Raw genomic sequence first — 12,542 nt, forward strand, 5'->3', positions numbered from 1 at the left:
AATAAGAAAATATTATGAGTGGATGAATAAGTTCGGTTTAAAATTAGCTTATGTAAAACTGCCATCTGCAACTACTAAGGAGGGAAAGCAAACGGTTGAAAATACCATTTTGCCCCCACTTATATTAAACCTAAATTAAAGTATATGTTTAATCATATTTGTTTTAATTTTGCCATTCAATTAAAAAAAAAGGTTTAGTAAACTTCCATTTTTTTTTTTATAAAAACTTTTACATTCAAATTTCAACATTTTAGAAAGTAAAATTCAAGTTGGTCTGTAATAGCGACCATTATTTATGTTTACGATTACAACTTCGTGATTTTGAGCTCAAATTTTTTTTTTTACCATTATATATAAAATAAATTGTTTATCGATATTTTATAAATTGTCTCCAAACTTTTTAATGTTACTATTTTTAAAATTTTAAAATATTGTTAAAACTTATTTTTATGAATTTAGTTTTTTTTTAAAAGATGAAAATGTTTCAGTTTTGAATTTAAAAAATAAAAACTTTTCAAATTCTTTATTTCCTTTTATACCTTTATAAAAATAAAATAAAAGAAGAAAAATGATGAGCGGTCCAATCTGGTTGCTTATGCAGAAATAATAAATCAATTCTAAAAAATAAAATTAAGTTTATATATATTATATAGTTTTAATGAAATTTACTTTTAATAAATAGAAATTAAAGGCTGAACTCTCGTTGTTCTTCCAAAAAAAAAAAAAAAAAAGTTCCAAATTCCAACACCAAAACAGAACTCTGACACGAGTCTTGAACCTCAACCGTAGGATTGACTCCGGTAATATTCAACGACCGAGATTGACTCGGAGTCTTCACCTTCCAAAATTTCCTCGGCATCGTCTTTTTCACCTGCTCTACTGGGAATATAATATATTGCCACAAATCAGCTCGAATCGCTTCTGCGTTTCCGAATTCAAGCTTAATCTCGACGCAGCTACTGAGTGAGTGATTAATCGTTCAAGGTTTATTATGTTTATACCTTTAATCTGTTACTTTTATTCTGTTTCGGAGCTATTTGTGATTGTTCTTTCAGTTGTAGCGATTCAGTGAATGCCCCTTCGACCATACTCATAATTTCTGATTATATGTTTAGAGAAAACGATAATCGTTCTCTCTGTTTTTCTCCGTGGGCTTTATTTGATTCGATTTGATTACTGTGCTTTCGGCGCCATGTGATTTACTGTTGTATTTTGGTTTTGAACTTAAATGATTGATCCCATGGGGAAGTAAAACAGAGTTCATGTCCCTCGGGAAGGTGGAGGACGGAGAAGAAGGGTAGTTTTCTGTTATTTTTTATACTTCTCAAACTGGGTAACTGATTCGGAAGCAATTTCTTGAGTTCTTCTAGTTCCCATTTCTTGCAGATTTGTCTGCCCTTTTCTTTTTCTGTACACAACTGTTGATCCGTGTGCATGAATGATACTGATGTGTTTTCGTTGGATTAAATTTCTTCGTAATTTGTTAGTGTTCGATTCGTTGAAAATAGTTTCATAATCTTAGATCGTAGTGTTCCTATCCGATCTTTTTTATGTTCCGATAATCTTGCTTTGTCCCTTTTTCTCTTACTTTTTGTGCTGTATGAATCATTTCGGATGCGCTTATTAGTTCTCTTTCGACCTTTCCCTTTTGGCTCAAACGTTTAATGCCTATTTATAAATTGGAAACCAGTGTTCACATATATAAAGCTATTGTGCTAGGTGAATATGGAAAACGATGCTGGAGAAGAAAATTCTGGATATACAGGATACTCTAGGGTTAGGCTCAATGAAAGAATCCTTTCTTCCATGTCTCGGAGATCTATGGCCGCTCACCCTTGGCACGATTTGGAGATCGGTATGTGTAATTTTCTTTCTTTTTTATGAGATTCTTCTACTGAATGTATATGGACTTTAGCTCTACATCCTACATGTTCGAGGTTACTTGATTTTTTTTCGAGGTTTTTCTATTTTGTATATCTCCATTATATCTCGAGTACTGATGCACAATTTTGTAATTTCAGGACCCGGTGCACCGTCAGTTTTCAATTGTGTAAGGTTCTTGGGTGTACTTAAGAATTACCGCGCTAATTCTTGAAAACGTTTGGGAAAAAAAAAGAATTGTTGGAAGGTGTCAAGGAGATTGGTTCTTTGAGCTGATTGTCGAGATAATCAATAAGGGAGTGCTTAACTAGATGGGAAATTAACAATTGAATTGAGATTTATTTAAACGAGTTGCCAATTATATGAAATTATGTTATATTGCTTTCTACCAAACTCCAAACTGAGTATTACTATCTGTGTGGCAGGTTGTTGAAATAGGCAAAGGCAGCAAGGTTAAATATGAGCTGGACAAGGCCAGTGGCCTTATAAAAGTGTGTTCACCTTCGAACTCTCTTACTGTTCTTTACTTTTTGACTGAATCTAGTTAGTAATGGCTACTCTCTTAGAAGTTTTGCAATAAAACTGGCTTCATCAAACTGTTCCCGAGTTTGATGACCTCTCATTTAGAAAGTCTGGGATAAGGGTAGATGTGTTCTGTTTGAACCAAATGAACAGCTTTTCAAAATCTCATGATTTTGTATATACAACGATTCTCTGGTTCAGAACGCCATAGGCCACACCCTTGATGCTGTTTACTTCTATAATAAATCTTCTTGACTATCAAGCAGTGTTGTTTGTTGTCGGTCTTGTGATTGTTTTGTCAACTATTCTGTGTGGAATATAGAGACATTCTTGCATACAATTTAACTGTTACAGCTCAAGCATACCGCTAACTGATATTGTCTGCTTTGACCGGTTACGTTTCGCCGTCAGTCTCACAGTTTTAAAACGCGTCTACTAGGAATAGGTTTCCACACCCTTATAAGGAATGTTTCATTCCCCTCTCCAACTGATATGGGATTTCACACTAACTCAAAATATTTACGGTAGTCATGTGATGTTTCTTGTATGTATACTTTGTTGATTTGTTTATGGAAAAGTTGACCGGGGGATAAATTTGTGGAAATAGGTCGACCGTGTACTTTACTCATCAGTTGTTTACCCACACAATTATGGTTTCATCCCGCGCACACTTTGTGAAGATAGTGATCCTATGGATGTTTTGGTGCTGATGCAGGTAAAATCCAATGAAGTTAAAGTGAATTGTCTCTCTGTGAGATTTAATATCTCCGTTGACTACTGTTCTTCTGTTTCTCTGTGGCACAGGAGCCTGTGCTGCCTGGATCTTTCCTCCGAGCTCGTGCTATTGGATTGATGCCTATGATCGATCAAGTATATGACCCTTTTTCTTTAATCTGTTCATAATTATCCAAGCTCAAAGAAACAGATACTTTTTTATAATGAAACCAGTTTTCTTCTGCTTTAAACAACCCATGATTTCTTTCCCCCTCTAAACTAACCTACACATGATTTATCAGGGAGAAAGGGATGACAAAATCATAGCAGTATGTGCCGATGACCCTGAATTCCGACACTATAAAGACATCAAAGAGATTCCCCCACACCGGCTGGCCGAAATTCGCCGATTCTTTGAGGACTGTATCCTTTTAAATGCATTTAAACATTAGAATCCGTATATGGTTTATGAAAACATTTCATTGATAATCTTCTTCTTCATACTTACACCACACATGCTATTTTTTCCCTTGACATCTCTTGAACTAAAAAGACAAGAAGAACGAGAACAAGAAAGTAGATGTGGAAGACTTCCTGCCAGCAGAGGCTGCCATTGATGCCATTAAATACTCCATGTAAGCTCCCATGTTTCTTTTATGATTGACCCTTCTGCAAGTTTTAGGTCTTATATCATGAATTCACTCATGATTTCCATTTGCAGGGACTTGTATGCTGCCTACATTGTTGAAAGCTTGAGGCAGTAAGTTCTTTTCAATTCCTCTTTTTTTTCCAATGCAATAAGAGACTGGGTGTTAAACACCAATTGGCTGCATTATTTAATGAGGCTGCTGATTACTACTTGCATACTGGCTGCCTCATCCTTCAGCCCTTCAACTGCAACAGCTCAATTTTTTTTCTGAAAAACAATAGTTTATCATGATATTAGAACACTGAATATTTATTATATCTGATGCTGATTTGGAATCAATTCGAAGTTCTGTTTGAAATGTTGTATAAATGGGCCTTGATGGCGGCCCAATAGTGATAATATCCATCAGTGGCGGGCTTATGGATACACACACACACACACACACACACACACACACGACCTGTAAAATGCTGCACCATAAGTTTGACCATTGTCTTTGAAATTTCACAATATGGTCTCCCACTCACTCATTTTAAGTTCAATTTTTCCATTTGTGCCCCAAAATTAATGGAAAATCGTTAAATTTCAAATAAAAATAAATGAAATTTCAAATTTATTTTAATTCATAGTGTTAAGAAATGAATTATGACACATCGATCTTTAGGGTAGATGTGATTTGTCAAAAAAGTGGCCGACACAAGGGCCCATCATCCCATGTAGATGTAGGATATAATATCTTTAATTTTTATGATTTATAATATTTGTATGAAGCTTGTATAAAACAAAAGCTACCAAGATTTTCAAAATCCTATGGCCTATGTATGTGTTTTTATATATTATAATTTGTGTAAAATCATCAACCAAATTAAATACCAAAAGAAATATATATTTTCCACCTGACGTATGTTTGAACAAAAACATATATATAAACAATTAAATCATTTATCTAAAATTTTTATTAAATTTTGATTAAAAAAATAATCTATGTATTAAACCGTTAATGTGACACTCAAGTAAAAGAAATTGTATATAAATGAATCGACACTACATCCGGACGAGAGCAGTCATGAGAACTGATGACTAGAAAAAACTTAAAATAATTGAAAGTCACCACCTATATTAAATAAGGTGCAATTTTTTTTTTTTTTTTTTTTTGTGACTCAGTTATAGAAACTTAATAATTCAACGTGCTTTACTTATATAAATTTTATGTCGGGTGACCATCATGTGAATTTTTACTGTGTATATGATGAGTGAGGATAAACCATCTTAGAAAGGCTTGCGTCGGTCTATGATAAAACGATAAGTAAAGAACGTAATCATATCGTTCAAGTTAAGTCGTTATAATAGGATTGTTTTAATGTAAAAAAAGAATTAATATGAGAACTATACATTATGAGATGAATTATAACAATTAAGCGGATATTGAGTTGGCAAATCTCTCAAATCATCTCAATCAGAGTTATTTTCCATTCATAAATACAATATATAAAACTACATTTCAAGACAGTTAAAAAATAAATATTAGAAAAATGACAACTTTATGTTAGGATAGTGAAAGGTCAGGGTGTCTGATTACAACCTTAGGGTTTTCAAATTTAGCTCTTTTTTTACCACGAAATTTTAAAATATTGATCAATTCACCTAAAATTTATATCTTAATCAGAATTAAGTGAGTGAACCTTAAAATAAAAGAAAAAAAGCTTTTAATATTGTATTAAATCATTTCCATTCAGCAAACTCCAAAATCGGATACATAATGGGACATGACATAAACAAATAATAAACAATCAGTGTTGGAGTAGTTAAGCTCCAGAACTTAATTTGTCCTTTATGCCTCTTATCTCTCTCTCCTTAATTACGTTTTTAACCTTTCTTGTAATCCATCTTCGATTCCCATTCAATCATATTTATATATATGGGTGTGAAATATTGCTCAAATTTTGAAAATTTTCATTTTAACTTTTTAAAATTGTTTCAAAACTATTAATTTTAGGTCTTAAATTCTTGTATATTCATTTTTTCACCGGTTAATAAATTTAACCTTATTTATTTATATATATATATATTTTTGAAGGAAACAGTCTTCAAACTTAAGATTAAAATTAGGCATTTAAAGTTTAGAATCTAGTAGTTTTTATTTATTTTTATGATTTAATTCATTTTATTTTTTGAGAAAGAGAGAGAGAGAGAGAGAGAGAGAGAAAAGAAAAAGAATGAATTTCGTGGCCTTATTCGTGTTCAATCACTTAGTCGTCTTGTCTTGCATCTGACCCAGTTGCAGAGTGGCTCTCTGGTTCTCTCGGCGGAAGAGTGAGAGAAAGAGTGAGAGAGAGGAACTGCTGCACCACGAGGAGTGAGAAAAAAGTGAAGAACGCTATATAGCACGCTTGATACTGGAGAACTGCGACCATTTTCATGGACAGTCTCTCCCATTCTCGCCTTCCCAACAGGGGTTCTACCTCGCTTTCTAAGAAAATCTGCAATGGCGGTCATGGCGCCGGGCATTTTGCAGCTCAAACTGTCTACGATGACGTTTATGGCGGTCCTCCCAAGTTTGGAGTCTCTGCTTTGTCTCCTCGCTTCGAAGACTACGGTGAGATTTTCGGGAGCTTCCACGCCCTCCGTGCTTCCTCGATTCCGATTCTCGATCTTCCAGCTGTCGATGAATCCGAGGTCTTTTTCGACGCTCGGAGCTCTGCATTTGACTATGCGGAGGTTTTTGGAGGATTCGATGGTCTGGATTTTGCGATTTCTTATGAGGAACTGGTTGGTCCGTCCAGACGCGTTGACGATGCTTTTTCGGACGAAGCTTGGTATAACTACGTTTATTTTCTGCCGGATACTTGTTGGCTCTTGCTTTTGTTCGCTGATTTCTTGGCTGATGTGTTGAAACTTGAAATTGACCGTACTCAAATTGCATTGTGTTTCGTTTTCTTGTATAGTTCGGTTTTGATAAAATACTCTCACGTTTTTTTGGCATTCCTTATGATTAACATTTTGAAACGTTCCCTTTTTTGGTTCTAAATGCGGGCAGTTGAGGTGACTGTATATGGACTCCTGACCTATAGTCATAATGGTGACGAGTATGAAGTAGGTAGTGGTTGGGTTTTACTTGTCTGAATAGTATGAGAGAAGTCTTGTATCTTGATGATTGACCTAATCATGCTAGAACTTGATGGTAGAATGCGGCTGTCTTGCTTTTGTCATTCACAGGACTCCAGCAGGAACTGAATCTTTGTCAGATTGTTCGGACAATTCCGGAAATTCTCGTTGTATGTCAAATGGAGACTCTAATCAGTCATGTGATGGAAGCACTGAGTTTTGCATATCGTACAGCAAGGTTAACAGCGAAAACATTGGACATATATCAAATGGGAAGATACACGTAACCCAATTGGAGATGCTTCCTGGACACTCATATCTGGTTGATGAAGCAAATCCCTCACCGAAGGGAACAGATGGTGATCCATCACTGCAGACCAATGATGATAACTATCTCAATATAGATTTTGATACAGGAAATGTGAAGGGAAAACATCCAAGGAACACTAGGCCACCCCCAGTGGGCGGTAATGGCTCTGGACCATTATTAGAGGATAACCTTGTTTCTCAAAATGGATATGGTAGAGGTGTTTGTCGTTCTCATGAGGATTTCATAAGCGTATCTGAAATAAGCCTTAGAACTGAGCCCTCTCAAGTGCCACCACCTTCTCGACCACCTCCCAAGTTTGCTACCAAGAAGGGGGAGTCCACGAAAATGACTTTGAGTTGTGGGGAAGCTGCTTCTGAAATAATTCCGGATGATCGTACTCTTCCTTTATTTGATGTGGAGGTAGATGCTAGCTCATCTGCAGCCGTCTCTGCTGCAGCTATGAAAGGAGCAATGGAAAAAGCTCTAGCACAGTTACAGAATGCAAAAGATTTGTGGGAGAGGAAAAAGGAAGGGGTCCATGGACGGATGAGACCGGATGCAAAAAGTGATATGAGAGAAAAGGAAGGAAATTTGACAAAGATTCCAAATAGATTCAAGAGTTTGGCCGATGAAAGTGTACAGATTATTGGGGAAATTCATGACAATGGAATGAATTTTCCTGCTAGAGAGGAGAGGCAAAAGGATGTGAGGGCAACTGAAGTTTGTTCAACACACTATGGAGGAGAGGAACTTTTAACAGCTGCTGAAAAGACCGTACCAATTAGAAGTGGGAGTAGATTTCTTGTGTCTGACAACTATGATTGCTGCAGTGAATGGAAAGATGCCACAGGGTTTTTTGAATTGGCCAGAGCAGATATATCCAGAAAGGAATTTGAGTCGATGAACAATGATGCGGTTCCCAACATTCTGGCTGGACAAATTAGAGTAGAGACCATCAATAAAGCATGGGAAAACGATAAAGATCAAGACAAGAGAGGGAAACCATTCCATACATTTCATGTTCTGAATGAGGAGGTGAAGAATTTGGAGAATATGGTTCATGGAAAGGAGGAAGATAAGATAAAACTAAAACCAAATAAAAACGAGACTAGGCAAAAAGATCTGGTGAAATTAAAAATTCATCAAGATGTTTGTGATCTTGACGCAAATGATAGGAAATTTGGAGTTGCTCAAGAGTTTGTGGAAGTAAAAAGGCAAATATCTGATGCTAGTGAACTAGAGAAACATGAAAAACCTATTGAGTTTAGACAACTGGACAGCGGGCTAAAAGTTGAGCAACCTATTTCACCAAGGGATATTGAACAAGAAAAGAAAAAGGTTGTTAAAAGAAAGGAAAATGGAAATATTCTCAAGGAACCTCGCATTGAGAATGAGAAAAGAGAGATGTTCATTGAGGCTTCTGAAAGGGAAAAGCTTGAGCAAAAAATGAGAATGTTCCTCGAGCAACAAGAAAATAAGAAAAGACTGGATCTGGTTCTTGAGGATGACAACTTTAAGGAACAGATGATTCGTGGAAGACAACTGGAAGGAGTTCATGAGATGGATGATCATGGGAAAAAGGGAAAAGAGACTGCCAAGGTTGGAGTAAGTGAGAGACCTGAATTAGCTCATGAGAGAGAAGATGACGACAAATGGCCACAAGATTTTCCGTACAGAGAAGTATATCAAAAAGGAGTTGATGATTCATTTCAGATTTTGAACATCGAAGGCATGCCAAAAGATGCGGGTAAGTGTGAAGTGACTCAGATGTTGGTTAAAGAATTTCAAGATAGTGAACATCTGAAGGGTATAAGCTTGGAGCATGATCAATTAGAGAGATTGGAGGACAGACACAAAGGAAACACAACAATACGATCTCAAGTATATGTGGAAATGAATGATTTGGGGATATCTGCTGCTGCAATAAAAATGAACGATGACAAAAACCACTTACCCGCGGGACTAGCATGTTCAACGGGAATGCATGAAAAATTCTCTCACGTAGATGAAGGTGAAGAGACGACTGCAGTCACAGTTAATGAAACTTCGTCCGGAAGTGGTGGAGCTGAAAATCTGGAACTTAACAAAAATGCTTGTGTGTCGAGTGCTTGCCAGGCAGAGGTAGAACATTATAAAGTTCCAGTTGAAATGGAAGATGCAAATATTCAGCTTTCTTTCAATGAATGGACCAAAAGAACAGTCGAAGAAACAAGCTTTCAACCCAAACTTGGACATACAGAAGCAGAACCAACTAATTCGGAAGATGAACTTTCATCTGAAAAGTCAACAAGCATGGATGAGGGAAAGAATGAAACTGAAGAGTGCGTTGTTAAGATGGAAGATATGAAAACATCTCTTCCTCTGGATAAAAATGATGAGAAAGCAGGCCAAGCTGATGTTTGCATGGAAGAGTTTTTAGGGAGAAAGAAGTTTGTTAACCGAATGGGTTCTGATCCTGAACATCCAGAAAGTAACTTGTTCTGTTGTCTGGAAGATAAAGTGAAGTCCTCTGATCAGGTTGAAGATAAGGGACAGAAAGTGTCAGTTCAGGGGTTCAATGTAAGGGCTGAGAAAGGAAGTGGATTGGAGTCAAGTAGGCCAAATATTTCAGAAAGGACACAAAAGAGCGGGGAATTCATGCGTGAGATCAATGTAAATCCGGCCACCGAAAGAAAGGAAAAGATCATAAACCAGAGCCATACATCTAAAGGAAAAGAAAGCGAGAGAGCGAGGAGTGAAGCAGAATTTGAGAATGATAGTCTTCAAAAATTGGAAGAAGAGAGGGAAAGGGAGAAAGAGAGAGAAAAGGATAGAATGCCTATTGACAGAATTGCTCTCGAACCACGTGATAGAGTAGGTGCCGAAACTCGTGAAAAGGCAGAAAGGGCTGCTCTGGAGAGGATGACTGCTGAAGCCCGACAAAGAGCATTGACAGAGGCACGCGAAAGATTGGAGAAGGCATGTGCAGAGGCAAGAGAAAATTCATTGGCTGGAAAGGCAACTGTGGAGGCAAAGGTAAAGGCAGAGCGTGCAGCCGTAGAAAGAGCAACTGCAGAGGCCAGGGAACGAGCTGCAGAGAAAGTCATGTCTGACAAGACTTTCTTTGGGGTGAGAGAGAGAATGGAAAGATCTGTTTCTGACAAATTCTCTGCTTCTAACATAAATATTGAAATGAGACAGAAGTCTTCATCCTCCGTAAGTATACAATGCTGGTATCTTGTTAATACTTGATATTTAGAGCATATCGTGATGTGAAATTTAAATGGATGGTGGATGTCAGGGTCAGCCCAGCCTTCAATCTCAGAGTTTTGGCTCTTCCATTGCTTCAAGATATGCCTATTACTCGGCTTACGATGGTATGAGATCTGCAATATATATATAGTTCCATAAGATCTACAATTCCTTTTCCCCCTACCCTTTTTTTTTTTTTTTTTTTTTTTTTTTTTGCATTTGATCATACTTCTGGTTCCTGAGCTATCTGTTCTCTGCACGAAATTTTGTAATGCAGAGAGGAAGGAGGGTGTTGATGGTGAATCGCCACAAAGGTGTAAAGCCAGATTAGAGAGGCATCAAAGAACAGCAGAACGTGCAGTATGATTCTGATCCATCATTATGATTTGTGACGGACTTGTGTATACATTATGAAATGACTAACACCTTACTGTATCTTTCAGGCCAAAGCTCTGGCAGAAAAAAATATGCGTGATCTTCTTGCACAAAGAGAGCAAGCTGAGAGAAATGTAATACTCTTTACAACATGCGAGGTTACATTTTTGGAAGTTCTCATTTTTATAAGAAAAATTGTGACATATCAAGGAATCTATGCTATTTGCAGAAATTGGCTGACACATTGGATGCTGATGTTAGGAGATGGTCAAGTGGGAAGGAAGGAAAATTGCGTGCCTTGCTTTCTACATTGCAATATGTACGTTTATGTTTGACTTTTATCCATAAAAGGTTGTGTTCTGCATTGCATGAACTCTGCCGTGGTATTATTGAATCTTGTGTTGGATTTTCATGGTGTAATGTGGTGTCTGTTACCTTCTCCTTCTCCATTTTTACAACTTTCTATTGAATCTTTGCAAACCTTAGTTGGCATCCTCTAGCTTTTGAAGTATGCTGCAAAATAGTTCCACAAAAAAAAATTCCAGAATTGATTGGATTTATGTTTGGTGCACATAGTTAAAAGCTTCAGATCGAGCCCTAATTTACAATGAATAGGATGAAGTTATTAACCGTTAATCGTGCTTGATTCCGTGGTTTTTTGGTTATAAGCGCTCCCAACAGTTTATAGTCTAATTAATAAGTTGCTTGCAGATCCTTGGACCTGATAGTGGTTGGCAGCCAATTCCCTTAACGGAAGTTATAACTGCCGCTGCTGTAAAGAAAGCTTACAGGAAAGCCACTCTGTGTGTTCATCCGGACAAATTACAACAAAGAGGTGCAAGCATTCAGCAAAAGTATATATGTGAGAAGGTCTTTGATCTACTAAAGGTGTGTTATTAACGAGTATATCCACGTTGTTTTAGAATTCTTGAATTCATATTCATTTGAAGAAAAGAATTACGCGGTTCTTATCTAAAAAAGAAGAAAAGAATTTGAGTGGTATCACTTTATGATTCTCAGGAAGCTTGGAACAAATTCAACTCCGAAGAGCGGTAGCCTGAGATCATAGTCCAAATTTATACACTTTTTGGCTACAAGCTGTGTAACTCTAGTAATGCTGGTAAGTGCAGGCCTCATGCTCATCAAACGTGTATAGTTTTTGAATTCCACTCCTAAAGTCGAAAAAGAATCAATTAAAAGTGAATGAAATATAGAGCCATCTTGTTTGTATAATATTGGGAAGTTCTTTGCTGTGTTTTGGAAAATGTTGAACTGAAGGAAGCTTCAAGGAAGAAAGTGAAACTGGCCAATCATTGGTTCACTTTCTAAGTGAAAATGTCCAGTATCTTGCTCAAGTACACATTTAACATGTGGAAGTGAAGCACGTGCAAGGAAACCCCCGGCTGTGTCTTATTGATCATAAAATAACAGAAAGAAAAGTCAAACAAAGTGGTAGTTGAGCCCACCTTCCTAAAGTATGTTCATTTTGTGTCGAGTGTAAAAAGGAAGATGCCAAAAAGCTTAATATAATTAGGTTAAGTCTGTATTTCTTGATGGTTGTTGGTAAAAGCAGGAGGAAGTCAAATATTGGAACTCGTAGCTCGAGCTTGCATAGCATTTGGCGAGCCAATCTTGACCTTATGAAACCCATAAATCACAACCTATTCTCCACAAGTCTCTCACAACCAACCCTCTTCACCTTCCATTCTGCATTATCCAGCAAGAGCCCTCACCCTCCTTTTCTCTTGTTAAAGC

The 12,542-nt window shown here is 36.9% G+C and overlaps 2 protein-coding genes across 5 annotated transcripts; both read left to right on the forward strand.

The window, feature by feature from the left end:
• The first annotated feature begins 807 nt into the window (after positions 1-807).
• PPA2 (pyrophosphorylase 2) lies at positions 808-4,105 on the forward strand. Of its 4 annotated transcripts, none has more exons than XM_023687342.2 (9): positions 808-963; positions 1,708-1,855; positions 2,022-2,050; positions 2,307-2,372; positions 3,011-3,118; positions 3,208-3,273; positions 3,420-3,540; positions 3,671-3,752; positions 3,839-4,105. In XM_023687342.2, exons 2-9 carry the CDS (start codon positions 1,726-1,728, stop codon positions 3,879-3,881), a joined length of 645 nt encoding a protein of 214 aa, XP_023543110.1. In that variant the 5' UTR covers positions 808-963; positions 1,708-1,725; the 3' UTR covers positions 3,882-4,105. The 4 variants fall into 4 exon arrangements, with proteins under 4 accessions (XP_023543110.1, XP_023543109.1, XP_023543108.1 ...); XM_023687341.2 differs by having other exon boundaries at positions 810-963; positions 1,720-1,855; XM_023687340.2 differs by having other exon boundaries at positions 868-984; positions 1,720-1,855.
• A 1,970-nt stretch (positions 4,106-6,075) lies between these two features.
• LOC111803926 (uncharacterized) lies at positions 6,076-12,020 on the forward strand. Its single transcript, XM_023688544.2, has 8 exons — positions 6,076-6,582; positions 6,983-10,376; positions 10,462-10,537; positions 10,690-10,772; positions 10,856-10,921; positions 11,017-11,106; positions 11,499-11,675; positions 11,808-12,020. Exons 1-8 carry the CDS (start codon positions 6,185-6,187, stop codon positions 11,841-11,843), a joined length of 4,320 nt encoding a protein of 1,439 aa, XP_023544312.2. The 5' UTR covers positions 6,076-6,184; the 3' UTR covers positions 11,844-12,020.
• The last annotated feature ends 522 nt before the right edge of the window (positions 12,021-12,542 follow it).

This window comes from Cucurbita pepo, chromosome 10 (genome assembly GCF_057944985.1).
Source record: "Cucurbita pepo subsp. pepo isolate OVF chromosome 10, ASM5794498v1, whole genome shotgun sequence".
Taxonomy (NCBI): Eukaryota; Viridiplantae; Streptophyta; class Magnoliopsida; order Cucurbitales; family Cucurbitaceae; genus Cucurbita; species Cucurbita pepo.